This window comes from Clupea harengus, chromosome 20, assembly GCF_900700415.2.
Source record: "Clupea harengus chromosome 20, Ch_v2.0.2, whole genome shotgun sequence".
NCBI lineage: Eukaryota > Metazoa > Chordata > Actinopteri > Clupeiformes > Clupeidae > Clupea > Clupea harengus.
In genome coordinates this window covers 9044054-9064349 of record NC_045171.1, presented here as the reverse complement: position 1 = coordinate 9064349, position 20296 = coordinate 9044054, and the positions used below count along the sequence as shown (strand labels likewise).

General features: G+C 41.7%; 2 protein-coding genes across 3 annotated transcripts; one reads left to right on the top strand and one right to left on the bottom strand.

Annotated features, from left to right (window-relative positions):
* Positions 1-44: 44 nt before the first annotated feature.
* rmnd5b (required for meiotic nuclear division 5 homolog B) lies at positions 45-13348 on the bottom strand. 2 transcript variants are annotated; one of them, XM_031587259.2, is made up of 10 exons: positions 13195-13348; positions 11649-11826; positions 11260-11402; positions 10764-10901; positions 10390-10490; positions 7909-8075; positions 7314-7479; positions 6796-6898; positions 5898-6052; positions 45-2738 (listed from the first exon to the last, which is right to left on the bottom strand). In XM_031587259.2, exons 2-10 carry the CDS (start codon positions 11785-11787, stop codon positions 2675-2677), a joined length of 1176 nt encoding a protein of 391 aa, XP_031443119.1. In that variant the 5' UTR covers positions 11788-11826; positions 13195-13348; the 3' UTR covers positions 45-2674. The 2 variants fall into 2 exon arrangements, with proteins under 2 accessions (XP_031443119.1, XP_031443120.1); XM_031587260.2 differs by lacking the exon at positions 13195-13348 and adding an exon at positions 12944-13170.
* Positions 13349-16585: 3237 nt separating this feature from the next.
* Positions 16586-20251, top strand: aldob (aldolase b, fructose-bisphosphate). The gene is made up of 9 exons (XM_012831622.3): positions 16586-16734; positions 17729-17841; positions 17980-18191; positions 18297-18351; positions 18451-18611; positions 18777-18860; positions 19028-19202; positions 19522-19721; positions 20024-20251. Exons 2-9 carry the CDS (start codon positions 17730-17732, stop codon positions 20117-20119), a joined length of 1095 nt encoding a protein of 364 aa, XP_012687076.1. The 5' UTR covers positions 16586-16734; position 17729; the 3' UTR covers positions 20120-20251.
* Positions 20252-20296: the final 45 nt, after the last annotated feature.

Below are 20296 nucleotides of genomic sequence, written 5' to 3'. Positions count from 1 at the left end.
CTCATGGTAAGGGCTGGTCACGAAAACAGACAAAGATTTGACAGTGTAGTATAAACTTTTTTTATTTTTTTATTTTAAGATGGAAGTATAATATGAAACATACTGTACTATTAGAGGATAAATATTTACAATAGAAGTTGCATAACAACTGTTAGCAGGAGAAAAAAAAAAACCCACACATTTATCATACAATTGGCTAAGTGTCAACCGTGAGAAGTCAGAAAAGACAGGCTGGGATGTGTTCTATTCAATTGGGTGCGTACTTAGAGAGGCAATGGGTGATTGTCTACCAAAGTAAAATAAAATAAAAATAAATCAATTGAACTCAAGACCCCATGCATTCCCATGTCCTTTCTACAATCAAAGCAAACCTCTCAAACAAATCACACAGACACACACACACACAAAATCACTGATCCCCCTAAATGCCAGTCCAACATTGTTTAGCTGCTGAAAAAAAAAAAACAGTATGCAGTGGCTCCCAACATCGTTCTCGTCTTGGCCGCCTTCGAGTCCATATTCAGTCAGGCTAATGAAATGGTTTTACCTCAAAACACCCTTTTATAGCCTCCAGCTCTCCCTCACTCCCCGTCGTCATTACCGCTGATCAGACATTCAAGTGAAGTTCTCCAGCCAGCCTATTAATCTCAGGCTCGTGGCACAAGTTCCTGTTTTCGACGTTTTGAGTTTTTGTTTTTGCCAGAAACTGCCATTATCAAATGGTATTGGTTTTTGATTTACTTATCCAAAATCATCCATACATCCTCATATAAAAAAGCAAGCAAAACTACATCTGCCTTGCAACAAAAGCGTTAAAATTTAAAGGGTAGCTATTTGTTTGTTTGTCGGCACACTGGTAAAAAGCCAAGAAGCATAAACAGCGAATCACCCAGAGGACAGTATAGTCTTTATACAACATGGTCCTCTCCTCAGGCCTCAAACATCTTCAATACAAAACCAAATCAAATCAGCAAGCTCCTAGAAAACCTTAACTGATGTATGCTGACAACTAAGCAGAGAAGAAGAAATCTACTCCGGAGTTCAATACGGACAATGGTATGATGATGATGAAAAGAGATTAAATGGCCGATCAATAAAAATCACCAAACACACGATCAAACCAAATCTGGAACGCGAGTGCACTGACGAGAGGTCAAAAAAACACCCCAGTGACACCTCACTGAACGTGATGACGGCAACATGTCACAGACATCAATGTTTCTTTTTTTTTTCTTTTTTTTTTTTTTTACATTACATCCTAACATTCATCATGATCAGATGAATGTGCAAGTGAACTGAATGGGTCTCGCGTATGTCGACCTGTTGACCTTTTCCATTGGGACAGATGCAGTTATCCTGAAGTCAGACGTGGAGGGTAGGGTGGGGAGGAAAGGTTAGAGAGGGGTGACTGAAAATGGACACGAAACACAATGAGTCCGACTGCAGGTCAGTCAGTAGTGTCATGTCATACCATGACCACTTACTTAATTTATTTCACGCTTTGAATATATTACAAAGAGATTTGACTACTAATGAATAGAAAAGAAAAATGAGTCTCTCTCTCAGCACAATTCACAGTAGATTATTTGTTGTTTTTTTTCCTTTTCGAGAAAATATATGTTAAATACATACACAGAGCAAGGAAAAAATGGCTTGGATCTCGAAGTAGGAGGAGAAAAAAAAAAAACGAAAACCCTAGAAAGCACAAGATCTGCCAGTTCCCTGCCCTGTGGGCTTGTAGTAATCAGTAAGTCTTCACACTGATACATGAATATATGAACTTTTATAAATCTCCCCATTCACTCACATACTGCCACCATCCCAGTGCTGGGAGGGAAGAGACACTCTAATGTTTACAATCAGTAAATCCATATTTAGGAAAAAGAAAATCTACAGTCTTAAACTTCACCTCAGATTTTTTTACTGACAAGATTCACAGACTTCACCTTCACCTTATTCAATATGCTTTGTGTATGCACATGTAACTGAGAAAAGCCCACGCCGCCTTTAATACGCGTCACTAAATATGTCTATGCATTTATGGATTTATATTATATATTTAGAATGATGTTTAAATATCATCTGTAAATAAACAACGGTCAAGCATAGACGTGTCGTGTTTCACCCGTTCAGAATGGTTGCACACATTTCCCCCTCTAAAGTGAGCAGACAAAGAAAGCAGGTGGGGGTGGGGTGGGGATAAAAATGAAAATCTTTCAGACTAAGAAAACATAAAATCCTGAAAGAGGAGAAAAGATAAACATCCCCCCCCTATCAATGTTAGAGAAGAGCCACACACATCCAAAAGAAAGTAGATCAGACAGGTAATGAGGGTGAATGAGTGTGTGAATGAAAGAATGAATGTATGAGTGATCCGTTTTCTAACTGTCATTTAAACGACTCCGGACCAGGGACACTTACACACTCTGCACTACTGGTAAAATCGGCGAGGCCTCCGCACCATCCTGCCGTGGCCTGACTTGCTCCAAAAAAGACGTGAGAGGACCGTTGCCGAAGGCCTTCTGTCCGAGAACGGGAGGGGTGGGGCGGGGGGGGGGGGGGGCAAAAAAACAAGAAGCTGGTGAGGGTGGTGGGACGGGGCGGTGTCGAGTCTGGGAGCTCGCGCCTCTGGTCACCCCTCCGTTTTCGCCGTTGGTTCACCCTCCGTGTGACATCAAAAATAAATCTGTTTTGCATCTGAAGGGTTCTGCTCCATGGGACAATAGGGACACTTCAACCTGTCGGAGGAGACACAGAGACATGGAGACACGCAATGAGAGGCACATCCTTGTTTCGTCTGGTCCGTCTTCGCACATAGGTCAGAATTACCTAGTTTATGATGGGTTAACACTCTAATTTTGTCATACTCAATGTCACCCAAACCATAAACACCCAAGACAGATACGCCCATCTTGCACTTGCATGGATGAAAATAGCTTTTCTCATCCTATCGATAGCTGTGAGCTATTTAGCTCATCCTATTGACGTTGCCTTTAAGAAGTTACACATTCTTTGGGCCAGTTATTATAGGGCACTAAGAGTGAGGGAGGGAGTATTAAAATAAGCAGAGTGCATTCAGTACATCAGACTCAAGGCTTAACACTACTGGCTTCTGAGAATATATAAATAGCAGTCTCATGCTCTTGTTCTAACATGCCACTGAAGAGGATGCACTTCAGTGCAGGGTTTTTCCTGCATAGAGAAAATTTGGGCGCGCGCCTAAGCCGTTTTCCCGAGCGCCTACAACAAATCCCGAGCGCCTAAGGCAAAAAAAAAGTCTGCGATAAAAAATAAATAAAAAAAAGCTGTCATTCATGGCGCAATTCAGCTTAATGGTGTTTTGAGCCCTCACCGTTGACTTCAAGGCAGCAGCTGCCTGGAAGGCGCATCCCACCTCCCGCCCCTGAGCCAATCATTGAACAGAGGCTGCTCCAAGCTTGCCAGTTTAGAGAATACGTTGGTTTGAATTTGAGATTTGAGCAAGCAATTTGTAGCTAGCTTTTAGCTGTTTAAACCAAGGCACTTCAAAAATGTTGTTTACAACCTGCTTACAAATCTGGTTAAAACAACTAGTGAAGGTGTTTTAGAATAATATTAATGCCATATACAATAACTGACTTTATGTTAACACCACTAATTCATGTTAGCTGTCTAATTATTTAGCGCAATGCTAGCATGCATCTACCGTAATTCGATTTTTAACCAAGGTAGCCTATTGTTCTGCAAAATATTGATCGCGACCTGTTTACAAATCTGGTTAAAAAGATGAAGGTGAGCTGTTATTTATAGATATGAATTATTTCGCTCAGGGGGTGGGATGCGCCTTCCAGCCAGCTGCTGCCTTGAAGTCGACGGTGAGGGCTCAAAACACCATTACACGATGGGAAAACGCATATATTTTCATGCGTTTTGGCCTTTCATTTACACGAAAACGGAGGTTTTATCACGGGAAACGATCATTTCTAAAAACTCCGGCCAAAGTGGAGATTTCTGAAAACTCTGTTTTTGTGTTTGCGTGTGAATTAGGTCAAACAGAGTTTTAGGTTCTCAAACATCACAGTATGCGACTAAAAATGCATCACATCATGTGAGCGTCTTATGTTTACAGTTAGTTTGCTTACTGATCATGGATTCTGTTAAGGTAGTGCTCATTTATACGTTAATGCAAACGCATGTTTGTATTTACAAACACAACTGCTTTTCTATATGGAGGAGCAGAGGCGAAGAACTGCACGGAGGTCAGCAGTCTTTCTACTGCTTTCACTCCCAAGACGTAGGCTACATTGCCTGCCAACGTCGCCGCCGACGTTTTTGGATCCGACCAGGGCGAACTGCTGTCTGGTGGGAAAACTTCGAGAAAGAAGTCATCCTCCCGGACAAATGGCATGAGAACTTCCGAATGTCGTGCTCATCACTACTGTCTCTTTCGGAGTTACTGCATCCCTCCACAGAAGGGCGTATTTATGCGGGTTCATGTAAACAGAAACTTTTTTGAAAACGATATTGTGTGTCCGACGTTATTTCTGAAAACGGAGGGGCAGAAATGTTCGTTTCTGTAAATACCCGGCTATGTGTAAATGTGGTCTAAGCCGCAATTCATCACGCGTGCAATGCATGTAAGCGAATATGGTCTCCATAGTATGTTTCAAGTATAGGCTACAGCCGAAACCTCGTTCTGTTTAGATCAAGTCATCGAGTTGATAAGCGTGTCTTCTTGTCTGAACAATACGCAACTGTGAGGTGCGCAAATGGACAGAGCGGCCAGCTGCCAATCACTCAACTTGCGTATGCATCTTGACTTCATCAGTCGGCGGTGATTTTGAGCATAACATTCCATCTTCAGTATTCATGGCTTTCAATGTATTCAAATATCTGCTATGTTGAGGACCTACACAGGTGTAGGCTATTATTTGATTTGTCTACCCGTTTGAACGAGTACCAGTAGACCGCGGAGCCTCGGGAGAGGCAGACAACCGCATTGGTTTATCAATGAAAGCTCAGCTCGTTCGGAGGAGAGCGGATAGATTTGTGTTGCATCTCGAATATAATAATACTAATATTATCATTGATAAACCGGTGCGGTTGTAAACTGTCGTTCCGCTGCGAGGGCCAGCCCGACGTGCACGAATACACCTGTACAAATGCAAATGAAATGTCCACTCAAAATGCTGACAAAAGTTTGATTTCCAACGCAGCCTCCATTGGTGGGCCAATAGAAGTTAAACACACTATTAAACATATTTGTGGACAGTTTTAATAATAAAAACAAAAAGAATGATATGTAGGTTTGTATAATAAAAATGAATAGTAATAATAGATAAACTTGAATTTCATAATTTGTGTGTTCCATTTCTGACCACTGGTTAGTTCTAGATTATATTGATATACATTTCAGTAGTTTGCATATATATGTAAAGAGGTAAACCTTGATAATCTTTTAACCATACATGATAGCACCATGGGGCTTGGACTATTGTCAATATATTTGAATCTAAAGTGGAAGCAAAATGATTTCCTGAAGCATATCCTCATTATTTATGAAATGGTAAAATGTAAGCTAATAAGGTGACATGGTAACATAGACTGCGCGCGGAGCGCGCAGATTTTTTTTTTTGAGCACCGAAGACCCATTTTGACCCAGGAAAAACCCTGCAGTGTAACGCCTTGTACCATTTAGAATATGGCCCAAAGAGCTACACAAGTGGTAGAGCACTTCAGTAGTGACAGAAGGGTGATAAATAGGTGAGGATACGCTCTTGGAAATAACTGTGCCCGTCACGGTTTCTACCTTCAGTACATCAATCCCAAGACCCAAACTGGCATAAAATCATGTTGTGTTTTTTTTCCGTCAAAACAGTGGTTCATACTGGGGATTAGTGTAAATGCGGAGGTCTTACTTTCCAGCATTGGTGAGCTTGTTCAGGGCGTCTCTGGAGATGACGTGGCCGCAGATGAGCTTCATAGGCGGGTTGCTCTCAGAGGTCTGCTGCCTCAGGATGGGGCAGGCAAACACGGAGTGGTACCAACACTTCTTACCGAGGTCAATTTCAATCTGAAAACACACAATCATGGTTGCCTCAGTACAGCCATAAGCAGGATGCCCACACGGCTACATACATGTATGATGTTCGCAACTTTACAAAGATTTACAGCTACCTGATTATACTTTGAGAACACTTTACAGAATAAATAAATAACTAAATAAATAAATAAATGAATAAATAAATAAACATCCTTCAATTTTATCTTCAATTGTTGAGTATTTATTTAGCCACTACTCTGATGTAGTTCTCTCTGCATCTCTCACGATGTATCTTAGATTCTATTTTCAGAAGGTGACGGACAAAAACTCAAATGTGAAGACAAGGTGATGATACAGATTCTGGATGTGTGAACGCGGAGAAAGAAGCGAGTGTGATTATGAACAAGAAAGTGTGATGAGTAGAGCGAACACAAGTAACAGACACAGAAGTGGAAAACGGTACAACAGACATGAGCACTGTTCTTCCAGGTTAACTACTACATAGTGTGATTGTGTACCCAGTGATGTTTACTTGTACAGATACTATTCACTGGTGTAATGTGTCGACTTAACCATCTTGAAACGATCTCATTTAAAATAACATGCATCATCGAGGCCCCACTTGAAGTTGTACATGGTAATGTAATGTTTAGTATGGGACAAAACACTGCTGGGAATTCTAGTGTCTATTCTACTCGCTATTTCTATGACAGCAAGGGACTTCTATTTTATTTCTATGTGTGAGACAGACAGACGGACGGAGAGGGTGTTACCGGAAGTTCGTCCTTATGTGTCCACACCCCACTGCACTGCCTCTGCTCAATGACCTGCTTGATGTTCATCAGGACGGGCAGGGCCATGCAGCCAGAGGCGAAACTGCAACAGAGAGCACAGCTGGATTAGAGGCAAATCATGCAAAGTGCATCACAGGACAACAAACAGCACCCTGCTGTGGTGTCCAACACTTGTTTAAGGTTGATCTACGTGATTATAAATACACTTCCATTTACATTACAGTACATCAGAATAGTACTACTGTGGTTGGTGAGCAGATACAATTCACTTTATGAAGAGAAGAGCAAGTGTTATTTCAAAGGTTGTGTGTGCTTATATCCCCAACTCTTTCTACTGCAATACAGACAAAAGAGTACTTCAGCTGACATTCTGACTCATTCAGGCCATGTATTCATACGGCAAGTCAGATAAGAGTCGACACAGAGTGTGGAAGCTGTGTGTGGTAAGGCACAGAGCGGCGTGAAAGGTCAAAGGTCAACATATCCAGGGGAGTCACCTGACGCTGAGGGGAGACTCCACGGAGAGGCCCAGAAGGGCACAGGCATCCCTGGTGAAGATGTTGCAGATCTCGGCCCACTGGTTGGTCTCCAGCAAAGTCCGATAGGGCGAGTTCTCAATGCCGTGCCGAAGGTAGACCAGACTCCCCATCAGGATCTGGATATCTACACGGGACCACAGGAGACCGCAGGGTATTTTTTACTGAAGTTCTGGTACAAGCTTTTATGAATGCAACCGGTTACAGTTTCGTCAACCCTCATAGTGCCATCGGCTAAAGCTTTGCTGAGCATCATCATTGCCCTATCATAGCATACTCCTGACATAATAGAAGACCTATTACATGAAAAGTGTGATCTCTAAAGAAGTTACATTTCAGTTTGCCATAGACAATTGCCTCGTGGTTGAGAAAAAGTGGTGTAAAAGGGTGGTGGTGTAAACGGTTGTAGCTCTACCATCTTCTTAACACTGTGGGTGCATCTATTCTAGATTGAAGTTTATCAAACTATCTCCATTCACGTGTTGGCTACATTTACAAAGACATCTTTGGACCGGACAGCTGCGAGGCTGATGGCCGGCGGCGTGGCTTCACTCACCCCTCTGGTGCTGTGCGGCGAAGGGCTGGAAGTGGCGGGCGTACTGCAGCGCCTCCATCTGGTTGCCGATGCCGCCGTTCAACAGGCTGATGAAGTACAGGCGGTGCAGCTTGAACTCCAGGGTGCTGTTCAGGTCCAGCAGACGCTGTCGGTTCGTCACGGCCCATCTGAGAAGAGAGAGAGAGCAGGAGAGAGAGAAGAGAGAGCAAAAACACTGAGCAATACAAGAGTATCCACTTGATAACACCACAATTTGGGAGGTCATGTGACGGCATAGTAGACGCAACTGCTCATCTAAGGAAACCCAAGGAAAACACACACAGTCTTGTATTATGTCAGGGGTATGCTAGGATAGGGCAATGATGATACTCAGCTAACCTTTAGCCGATGGCACTATGAGACATCTTCTTAAGGTAAGCGCATGTTAAGGTAGTGTTTTGGGAAGTACAAATAGTAGCAACATGGTGGATCTTATAAAAAGCTCATCTGAGAAAGCCCAAGTTATCACACACATGCCAGTAAACTGTAAACACAAACAATGTCTTCAGCAGGATGTGGCAATGGCCTGTTAGGCCAACAGAGTTATCTCAGAGGTAGTCCAGAAAAAAATGGTAAACCTAGCCTGACATAAACAAATAAACAAAACCATTTAGGCACTTCAGCAAAGGAGCGGAAGCCGTCCTGGCCAAGAATTGCCAACCGCATAAAGCATGAGGCTATTCATTCATAAATAAGGTAGCATAGAATATACCTAATTATATATTGATGCTACTTATACTTTAGTATTGATACTTAATATCTTGCCAGTTACATTTTGATCACATTGTATGCCACCCTTTTGGCTGTCACAATATCAATGTAATTAGATGTAAAGACATGGTTCCAAGTGGAAATGAAATACAGGAACATTGTGCATAATGCTAAGATTTGACTGCATATCAGTATCATGCGTGGTCCTCCAGGTTGGCCTAATAACTTAATTTAGTCTAATTATTTGACACTTCACTGCGGACTTGAACACGGCCATTTTTAGAGCCAACAGGAAGCACTACCGTTCCCCTTCACTCCTGTTGAAGAGACCCTCAATAGTGGGCGCCCAATTAAAATGGGATTCATGCCGGAATGTCATCAGAGCCCGCCCCCTCCCAGGACCACAGTGACGACATAAATTGTAGGGGAATACCTTGTCTTGTTTTCTCGTGTCCTAATTAGACGTTTCGTCCTGTTTTATTCTCCTCTTGCGTAAAAGCTATTTGAACTTTCCCCACTATTAGACCCCAGATCCCCATGTCCAGACAGTTTTTAAAAGCACCCCGTATAAACCTGTTTAACTCTCCATTTTAGTATTTAGCATGGAACCTTATTTGATTGTACATGCTGTTTGCTCTCTCTATATTTCTCACTACACCAAGTCTACTCTTTGTGTGTTTGTCAAGTACATTCTGGTGCCTGAACTGAGTGATCTCCCTAAAAGCTCAAGATGGTGTTCTCGTGATTATAAATCCTTCATCATCATGTGACCCTCATACAATGGCCATTCAGTTTTTTCACAATTAGTGTTGTCTTTACGTTTCCCTTCAGAAAACATGATTATTAATCCAAATAACATGTTGAAGATGGAGATCACATCACTTGTTACTAAAGTAAAGATAGAAGGTTAAGAGAGGCCCACACAGGTATATGGCATGTATAAGAAGTACAGTATGTGCATAGGGAGGTGTGTTTCAATCAGTTTGCTTTCACAGTAGCACTTCCAGACGTCCTTGTTACTGTCTTCTAACACACTAAGAACTGTTCTGTAAGAAATGGCTCGCCTTTATCTTAATAGAAAATCACATGACTGTGTAAATAGAAATAATGTCCCCGATCCTAAGGGGAGCTGAATTAGAATATATCGTCCTAGATGTCCGCAAAGGAGCTGTATTGAATAAGCTTACATTTCCAGAAACAAATTGAAAAACATTGAGAAATTAATTACGGCTCAAAATGGAGAAAAAAGGGAAATTAAGTTTGAGACGTAATTGCCGGAGCATCAGCTTAAGGCGGAAACATACTGAGAATGATAATTATCATGTCATATCAATATTAATATGATCATTATTGCCCAATGATTACAGAATAGAAGTATTTGTCTTTCATCAGGAAATAAAGAAGATACAATAAACACAAATAAGTAAGTGCTTTTCTTTAATTAAAGTGATTTCTGCAAATTAGATCTCTGACCATTGTCTAGCACTGACAAAGGAGCAGCTCTGGCCAGCTTGGACACAGTAGCAGGTTATGTTTCCATGGATACTAACCTAGCCTGTGTTTTAGGGGCTTGGGCTAATCTGGGTTTACTGATTACTCTGAGTTAACATACCCAGGTGACTAAATCACCTTCTGGAATACCCCTTCTTTCTTAGGATTGTAGTGTGGATGCTCAGCCCTGAGCAGAGCTTCAAACGTAAAGAGGACGGTGAAATAAGTAAGCGCACTCACTCTAGAGCAGGCCTGAGGTCCTGCATCCGCAAAGCCTCCAGGATTCGATTCAGTTCAAGAAAGGGTTGCTTCATACTCATATCAATTACCACGCCAGACTCCTGAAGAATAAAACACAAAATTCCCGAATCAATATTCAAACGAAGATTTCTTCAGGTCAGGTACAGAACATTTGCAGCTCTTAAGATTTAACTTAAAAGAAGGCCAGGACTGAAGAACAGGTTGCCCTCCAAGTTCCAAAACAACCGACAAGTGAACTGAACAGCACTCCTAAAGGCAACTTTCTTACTGTCAAGAAAATACTTTCATTATTTCTTAATTTCTTATTTATCTATTTATAACGTATTCTAAGGAGTACAATAGAAGTACAATACCTGGCACAAATCTTCAGCGACGCTGAGCATTCCTTGTCGATAGAGATGTTCTACGATGGTTTCACTGAGGTACTTTTGTCTCTCTGGCGTATCCCACACGGTTTCAGCCACTACTGCACTCACCTCTGCATCAAAATTCTGCAGGAAGGAAATAGCAGGTTTCCTTCTCATGTTGCCAACAATTTTACCAACCAAGTTTTCATGGCTTAATCATAACAATGTCTGTAATTTTATGAATGTTGACATTGCAACTCCACGTTTACAGCTTTTAAAAATACATAATTCACAACCAAAAAAATGTGTAAGACACTTTAGAGAAATATCCTAAGGATAACAAGACAATGCATATGGTATTTAGCCAGGAAAAGAACATTTAATTTTCTTCCCAGATTGTGGGAAGTCTGAAGTGTAATTCTATTATGTACTTCTATTATTTCACTATCCTTGATAAAATCCCCCCCAAAAAACCTGCCAGTTTGAAGTGTTCTACACTCACCCGGTCAATAGCCTTGCCCACTTTGGACACGCTGCCATGTATGTCCTTGTGTTTGGATGCCAGCATCTGCACTGTCTCTTTGATTTCCTTGCAGCACTGGGTCATTGTTTGAGAGAAAACGGACAAGTCTGCATCTTGCACGCCTGAAAGTGCAAATCAGTAATAAATCACAATGGGGAAACTTTACGGCATTACATGGGCACACAATCAATTTTCTCATTGTTGGAGCCTACTGCAAAGAAGAGCACATTCATTCTGAGGGTGGAAATCGACTGCCACCCAAAGTCCCCTTTAACTGATGAAATACTGACTGAGCATCATTACATAGACAAGTTCAAGCCATAAATCTTCATTCTACAGTCTCTCTGACCATTAACATGAGGCCTTACCGAAGGCGACCAGCTGACTGCGCAGCTCGCAGACGTTCCTCAGCAGCTCATCCAGACGCTCCTCTGACTGGTGGCTGTACGTCATGAAGCGGTGGAGCACCTTCTCCAGCTCCCGCTCAACGCACGCACACTGCTCCATCACGCTAAGTCAGGCCACACATTCACACTGCTCATCTACCTAAAACACAGGGATTGTTTACATCACAGCTTCATCATTATGGAACAGATGCATGCATATCATATGACCGAGGTGTCATGAATAGCACTTGATAAGTCAATATAGGTAAGGCAAGGCAGACACTCTCACAACCTCTATGGGTGGTTATTTGAAGGGTATAAACAACAAACTAAACTGTTGGGCTACAGTGCTGGTGAATGACAGTTAACCTGCTGGTACTTCGGTTCAATTTCCAATAGGATCACCATGGCTGAAACTATAGCAATTGCCTAGGACACTGACAAATATCTCATAAAAACTATAACGTGAAAAATAACTTTTTTTGTTGTTGTTTAATTTGAGTTTTAACTTGCGTTGCGGTCGGTGTGCATTACTGACTTCCCAACCGGACTAAACAAGTTTCCTAGTCATACAGAAACTCATTGTTTACTTGAAGCTAAAGACCATGGCTTACAAGTAACAGTACAGGAAAAATATACTGTCACCTTGTTGAACACATCTCTATCTAGTGACACCAACCATCTGCTCAGGTCTTTTACATATACTGAATAAACTGGTGTTACGGTGTTTCTTGGAAACCTTTCCATTTCTGGCTTGAACAACTTCTACGGCAAAAACATATCAATGTAACGTTAGCTCAGCCAGCTAGCTAGGCCCAGTAAGCAAATGTCATAGAACCGAATGACTCCAGCCACTGCTAGCTTGAGCTAAACAATCTCAATTATTCTGTAAGAGAGCAACTTCAAGAATTTGACAAACATATTTCTAACCCTATTTCACTTCAGTGGCATGGAGGTATGATACAACACTTGTAACAAGAGCTAGTCGGACCTGTTTAACTATCCGAAATTAATTTGCTAGCGCGCTAGCTAGATGTCAGGATGAAATATTAGCTAGCAGCGCAGGCTAACGCTGTCTTGCTAGATTTTAATCAGACAGCATAAACACAGATAAGCACAGGCTAAGACGCACATAGATTGTCCATATATAACTGCCACATTTGAGTTGAATATAACGCATGTGAAATCAAGGGTGCATTGCTAAATTAATTTCACACAGCCCCAAAGTGACTGTCTTAAATATAAAGTAAATACAGCTAGCATTGCTAGCTACCTACCCAGCAAGCTGCAAAGCTAACTGAATTCAGAAGATAGCTAAAACAACCAAGCACAGGGAAGCGAACAAGCTGGTTAGCTAGGTCCTTGATATTAGCAAAATAATCTAAGCCACTGTCTAAATGGATGGGTAGTACTTATAAGCGTCGTTCGAGTTAAAAATGGGAACAGTACTCTTTACTCTGTACCAAATTACATACTGTACACCTAATTTAACCTGAGAATAAAACAAAACAAAACACAATGTACTTGCCTGTTGTGACAGCACCTCTCCACCAGACGTCCCTCGAAGCTATGCGAATTTGTCCTTTACTCTCCTTTTGGGTTTATGGGAGCTCTCTTCATATTGGTTACAATGCTGCCATCTGCTGTAGAGGACGGAAATGAAGGTTTCATCATTTGGAAAAGTTTTGCTTAGTAACCAAGATGTTCTCATACGCCTAAATACAGATGCAGGTAAAGCATCAGTCCTAGTATTGCTGGACCTTAGTGCAGCCTTTGACACTGTTGATCACAACATATTACTTCACAGACTAGAACACTGGGTTGGCGTCTCAGGTGTTGTTATCAAGTGGTTGAAATCATACTTACAAGACAGGAGCTTTTTTGTTGCAGTTGGCAACTGCACCTCAACACCTACGTCCCTGACCTGTGGAGTCCCCATGGGCTCAATTTTGGGTCCACTTCTATTCAACCTTTATATGCTCCCACTTGGACAAATCTTAAAGAATAATTTGATCTCCTATCATAACTATGCTGATGACACCCAAATTTACTTAGCTTTGACACCTAATGACTATGGTCCCCTTGAATTTCTTTGTGAATGTATTGAGCAAATTACCCACTGGATGTCTCAGAACTTTCTCCAGCTAAACCAAGACAAAACTGAAGTAATAGTTTTTGGTAAAAAGGAGGAAAGATGTAAGATTGCCACCCTTCTTAACAAAAAAGGACTTAAAGCAAAGGATACTGTCAGAAATCTTGATGTCCTCTTAGACAGTGATCTAAATTTTAACAGCCACATGAAAGCAATTACTAAATCTGCGTTCTACCATCTCAAAAACATTGCCAAACTTAGGGGTTTTATGTCAAAAGATGACTTGGAAAAACTAATTCATGCCTTTATCTCCAGTAGGGTTGATTACTGCAATGGGCTGTTCACAGGCCTTCCCAAAAAAAAACTTAAACTGCTTCAAATGATACAAAATGCAGCAGCCAGAATTCTTACAAAAACAAAAAGAACTGACCACATAACCCCTATACTGAAATACCTGCACTGGCTCTCAGTAAGTTACAGGATTGACTTTAAAGCACTGCTGCTTGTTTTCAAGTCACTTAATGGGATAGGGCCAAAGTATCTATCTGACATGTTTCAGCAGTACGTACCTCTCAGATCTCTCAGATCGCAGCATAAATTTCTATTAGTAAAACCCACTGTCCAAACTAAACAGGGTGAAGCAGCACTCAGCCACTATGCGGTTCACCTCTGGAACCAACTTCCAGAAGACATTAAAAACGCTCCAACTACTTTCAGTTTTAAATCTAGACTAAAGACCGAACTTTTCTCAGATGCCTTCTGCTAACTGGCCATGAACAGTTCCTTTGAAGCATTATTGCTTACTGTAGTAGACTAGTGATTGTTATTATACTTTTTATGCTTTTATTTCCTATATTTTACTGTTTTTATGCCTTAATGTTCTCATGCTTTTATTTTCTATAATTTACTGTTTTTATGATCATGCACTGACCTTTTGCTTTTATTTAAGTGAAGCACATTGTTGTGTATTTATGTGAAGCACATTGAATTACCACGGTGTATGAATTGTGCTATATAAATAAAATTGCCTTGCCTTGCCTCAGTCTGTGTCCATGAAAGGCCCTGTCCAGATTGTCCAGAATAGATGGTCACATTGCATGTTGTTGTGCGTTTTAAACATTCAGGCTACCTTTTTGCACCAAAAATGGATATGTTTAGACTTCGAGCAATGTCTCATAACATGCAAGGTCAGATTATTGTGATAAATGTGAAAAAACATTGGAATAAATCTTGTGATAGATAATTGAAGATCAGAAGACAGTAGACCTAATGTAATAGTCTCCATCCATCTTCCAAACAGCAAACAGCAAACAAAGTGTTTTGACTTGCCCCCTATACTGTTAATCCATACTGATTTATTGACATACTGAATTATTGGCAGAATGTACAACACATTTTATTAATCATTATTTTAACAAAGTTCGCAAACTGTATTCAATTAATTGGGATATAGTGCTCTCTTGCCGTCTCTCTCAGGCATGATCAACCAGAAGAACAATCACCGGAAAAGTACTACAACCAGTAAAGATAAGCACAACAATCTAGTTTCAGACGTTGAAAGGCTGGTTTAGTCAGTTTGGCCTTTCCAACACTGAGCCTTGTGCTCACTGCGTGAGTGTGGGACCTCTGGCTTTGGACTCTGGTCCCATTTGTGAGGCAGACTGTTGCCCTCTGGCTCAAGGTCCGTGTTGAGTAAGCTCTTCTTTTGAGTGTTACAGCAAATATCATGTGCGTCAATACCACAGCTGTCTTACCTCATTACATTTAGACTATGCTTGTGTTTGATTTATTATTTGACTGTGCTTGCAGATTGCACCCGGGTCACTGGTGTCCCATCCCCACCATTGTTAGTCATAGTTGTACCAAATCAGTCCCCCCACCCCTTGCCCTCTTGACATCGTTGCAGATGATGTAATCTTTTAGAATCTGTGCTCGGGTATTTTGTATCTGTAGTTCTTTTTCTATAGGCTAGCTGTGCTCCTTTGTATTTGAAGTTAATCATTTGCTGCAACTGTATTTTTCCATTGTTAAGAAAATACAGTGATTCCAATTAGATTGTATGTATTTTTATATTGCATCATAAAGAATTGTTGGTATAACGCCATCATGAATAGGAAAAGGAAGGCAAGGAAAAACTGACACACTTAACAGGGTGAAACCCTTAGACACCAGATGTGAAAATGTAAATCTCATATCAAGCACAAGTTTGTCCTACATTTAATTTGAAGATGATTAATCACAAGACACATAAATATCTCTCATTATAAAGTGACTTGCAAGTAGAAGACTGTAGGAATAAACACCCTGGTTAGGACTGAAATTCTTATTGCATAACATCTGTAATATGATACCACATCTTCTACCAAACCTAATACAATGAATTGGGGGGTGGGGGGCAGATAATGTGGGCAGAAGATTATGCACAGCATATTATCTACAAACACCACAAATACAAATAAGTGAACATGTGTGGCAACTTCGCAATTCCACAAAATATTCCATGTATATTCTGTTTTTTTTTAGCAAATGAGAAATATCTCTGGTGGCTGGAAGAACTCGTTTGATAAGTCTTGAACACATTGTATGACCACCATTGTCACAGAGATTGTACCACAAACCGCAAAACCCTCGCGATGATCTCAAAGTTTGAATACAGAGTGTTCTCTGTTTTCATCGGCGGGTGTTTGGGGTAAAAAAAAAAAAAAAACACACACATTTGGACAAGATACAAAGTTCACACAACCACAGGCGTGATGGATACACACACCCCTCATTTCGGTCTCCTGGCCAATCAAGTTACTGGACCTGGCGCACGCCCGTGCCACATCATTCCTTATTGTCGCCATCCGGTGGGATCGGTATAAATACCTCGCGCTTTCGTTTGTTCGTTCCCAGTCAGTTAATTGTGGCGTTAGCAGGATAACCCACCTGTTCAGTAACTTTGGTCAAAGGTGCTACTTTCCCACCAAAACTCAAGTAAGGGCTCCTTTGGATTCATGTGCTTTGGTGTTTAATGCATTTCGTTTTGTCTGTTGATGGGTTGTACTTTAGCATAAAATGAGTTGATAAGCTGTTCGATATGGATGTGTGACGCAAAATATATAACGTTGGAAACCCTGCAGCTAACTTCGCTAACTAGTGCTGAGAATTTGACCTCCTGGATTTGTGGAGTTGTGCATGAACTAGTCTTGGGAGATTCAGTAATTTTTCATAATGGCTAGTTTTGAGGGAAACCCTTTTAGGCAACTTATTAACGTCCAACTTTTTTTATGCATGGCTCAAGTTTCCTTTGGGAAATGCTTCCTCGTTCCTCTGTGTAGCACATTATTTAAAGTCAGAGAAGGACGTTTACGAGGATCGTTATTGGATCACATCTCCGATAGTGTAAGGGTAACAACACCGATTAACATGGGCGTATACGGTGCATTACGACACCCACTCTTCTCACGTGCAACTGTTGCACACATAGACATATATATATATATATATATATATATATATATATATATATATATATATACACACACACACACAACTGCATATATAGTTTTATATATATATATATATATATGTCTATGGTTGCACCTACCTTCAATATTGCCTTTTGCAGGATTCGCGCACACTTGTCGACCTTGGTTTTCTTCATCTGTGATCCATTTATCTTGCGTGTTAATGATAAGACGGTGGGCCATTGGCCTTCCGTCTTTAGTTTCTTTAACGCACTATTTGAACTGTGGAGCAATTTACTTTGAGGATAGAGAGTTTATCAGCCGCAGGACTAAAGTTCACCTGAAGAGACAAGCCAAATATTTACAAAGTGCAGAGAGGAGGCGGGGGTGTGTTGTAGGATGGAGGTCAAAGCGAGTCATGGCCCTGAGCTGACAGTGCAGTTGTATAGGGCTCTGCACATATGCACGCAGGTGAGCTTGATATGCCAATGTCCCTCACTGACCTCCATTTTCTTCCACAGGATGACTCATCAGTACCCATCCCTCTCTACAGAGCAGAAGCAGGAGCTGGCCTCCATTGCCCAGCGGATTGTAGCTCCTGGCAAGGGCATCCTCGCTGCCGATGAGTCCACTGGTAAGGGCATGCACCAGCTATTGGGCATTATTGGGGCCCTGAAGGGAATAATATTTTGCTGCTTGTTGGAGTTTGGGAAAACTGTGAATCTGTTATCCAGTGACTAACGCTGTATTCTAATCTGTCTGCTTTTTCCAGGTACCATGGGCAAGCGTCTTGAGAACATCAAAGTAGAAAACACTGAGGAAAACCGTCGCTACTTCCGTGACCTCCTCTTCTCCGTCGACCCATCCATCTCCGAGTGTGTGGGTGGAGTTATCTTCTTCCATGAGACACTGTACCAGAAGTCTGACAAGGGCGTCCTGTTCCCCAAGGTCATCAAAGACAAAGGCATCGTTGTTGGAATCAAGGTAAAACTCCATACTACATACTATTTGGTTTTAATATTCATTGTCAAATATGTCTGTAATCAGTTGGTTTAAGCTGATGGGAAATCGCTTTGTTCATAACTACAGGTAGACAAAGGCACAGCAGGTTTGACTGGCACAGATGGCGAAACAACCACACAAGGTAAAACTCCTTGTGGTCATATCCTACATTCTGTATAATCTACAAAAAATGAATACTAGACATGAGTATTTATCTATATTTATTTATTGTTTCTGACAGGACTTGATGGCTTGTCTGAGCGTTGCGCTCAGTACAAGAAAGATGGCGTAGATTTTGCCAAGTGGCGCTGTGTGCTCAAGATCTCTGATGGCTGCCCAACAGCTCTCGCCATCGCTGAGAATGCTAATGTCCTCGCCAGATACGCTAGCATCTGCCAACAGGTCAGTCTGAGTTGTGGTGTTTTTGTTTCTTGTTCCTTGGCCAAATATAACTTGCACATCACGTTTACATTTCAAGTGCTCCTTCAAGGAATTTTGGATGGCTTCTGCTCAGTGTAGATTTCTGTGGTACACGGTGCATTAATTGCTCTTCCTTGCTCCTTTCAGAATGGTCTTGTGCCCATTGTGGAGCCTGAGATCCTGCCTGACGGAGCCCACGACCTGAAGAGGTGCCAGTACGTCACGGAGAAGGTAAAATTGCCCTGGCAAGAAATAACTGATCAACTACTGATAAAATTGTAATGATGAGCCAAAAAAATAGGAAGGATAAGATCGGATGACTTCTGATCATCTTATCTGTTTTTAGGATGGATTAGAATGTTCCCTTTGTCCTTATCCTCCCTTAACTTGTTCCTCAGGTGCTTGCTGCCACGTACAAGGCTATGTCTGATCACCACGTGTACTTGGAGGGCACCCTGCTCAAACCCAACATGGTCATGGCCGGACAAGCTTGCCCCAAGAAGTTCACGCCAACGGAAGTTGCCATGGCAACAGTCACCGCCCTAAGACGCACTGTGCCCTCTGCTGTGCCTGGTGCGTAGCAGTGGCTGTTGTTAAACTGCACTTTAACCTGCCAAGCTGAGTTTTATGGCAGTGGAGATTACAGTTTGTTTTTTGCAATGACCCACCTTACAGTCTAAAACCAAGCCAATCAGAAGCTTGAAAGTTTTGTTACTATGACTAAAGGCAAGAAAACCATAAATCTCGGTCAGTCAAGGCAAGGGTTGAATGGGTATAATTGATTCCACCCCACCCTCAATTATGATTTGTACAACTTTGTCCAAGGCCAGCCGTGCATGTGCGTTCTACTCTTTCGTTCCACACTCATTTGTCCTCTTGATGTGTCTGGCAGGCATCTGCTTCTTGTCAGGAGGCCAGAGCGAGGAGGAGGCCTCTGTCCACCTCAGTGCCATCAACCAGGTGCCCCTGCATCGCCCCTGGAAACTGACCTTCTCCTACGGCCGCGCCCTCCAGGCCTCGGCCCTCGCTGCCTGGAAAGGTCTGCCTGCAAACAAGCAGGCCGCACAGGAGGCCTTCTGCAGCCGTGCCAAGGTGAGGCCACATGAACAGGATGGAAATGACGCATGAACCTCTAACACTCTTAACTGTGAATGTTAACAGAACTGTAGTGTAGCAGTCAGATTTTTTTTTTTTTTTGCATCCTAGTAGGCTGTTACAAATTGGTAGAATGGACTGAGCTTTTGTCCAATGTACTCTCCTAATTTATTTTGAATTTCAAGCATGTGCTATGCAATTTGTTTTTGACAACTGATATGAGAATTTTACTTAGTCCTTTAAAATGCTTGTTTTTTTTAAATGCTTTTGTTACTAAAAAAACTTTACATGTCTTTCAGATTAACGGACTTGCCTCAAAGGGCGAGTACAAGCCCACAGGCCAGGCTGACCAGTCTTCTATGCAGTCCCTCTTCACTGCCAGCTATGTCTACTAAACTCTTGCACCATACTTCATTCACTGGATTGCAGCTAGGTTACGAGCCTGGTGAACAGATGTCAAAACCAGCCTCTGTCCCCATTCCCCCCCACATCCACAAAAAAAGTTAAAAATAAATGTTTTCTATCCATTCTTTGTCTCTTCATATGCTATCCAAAAACACACTTGATTTGCC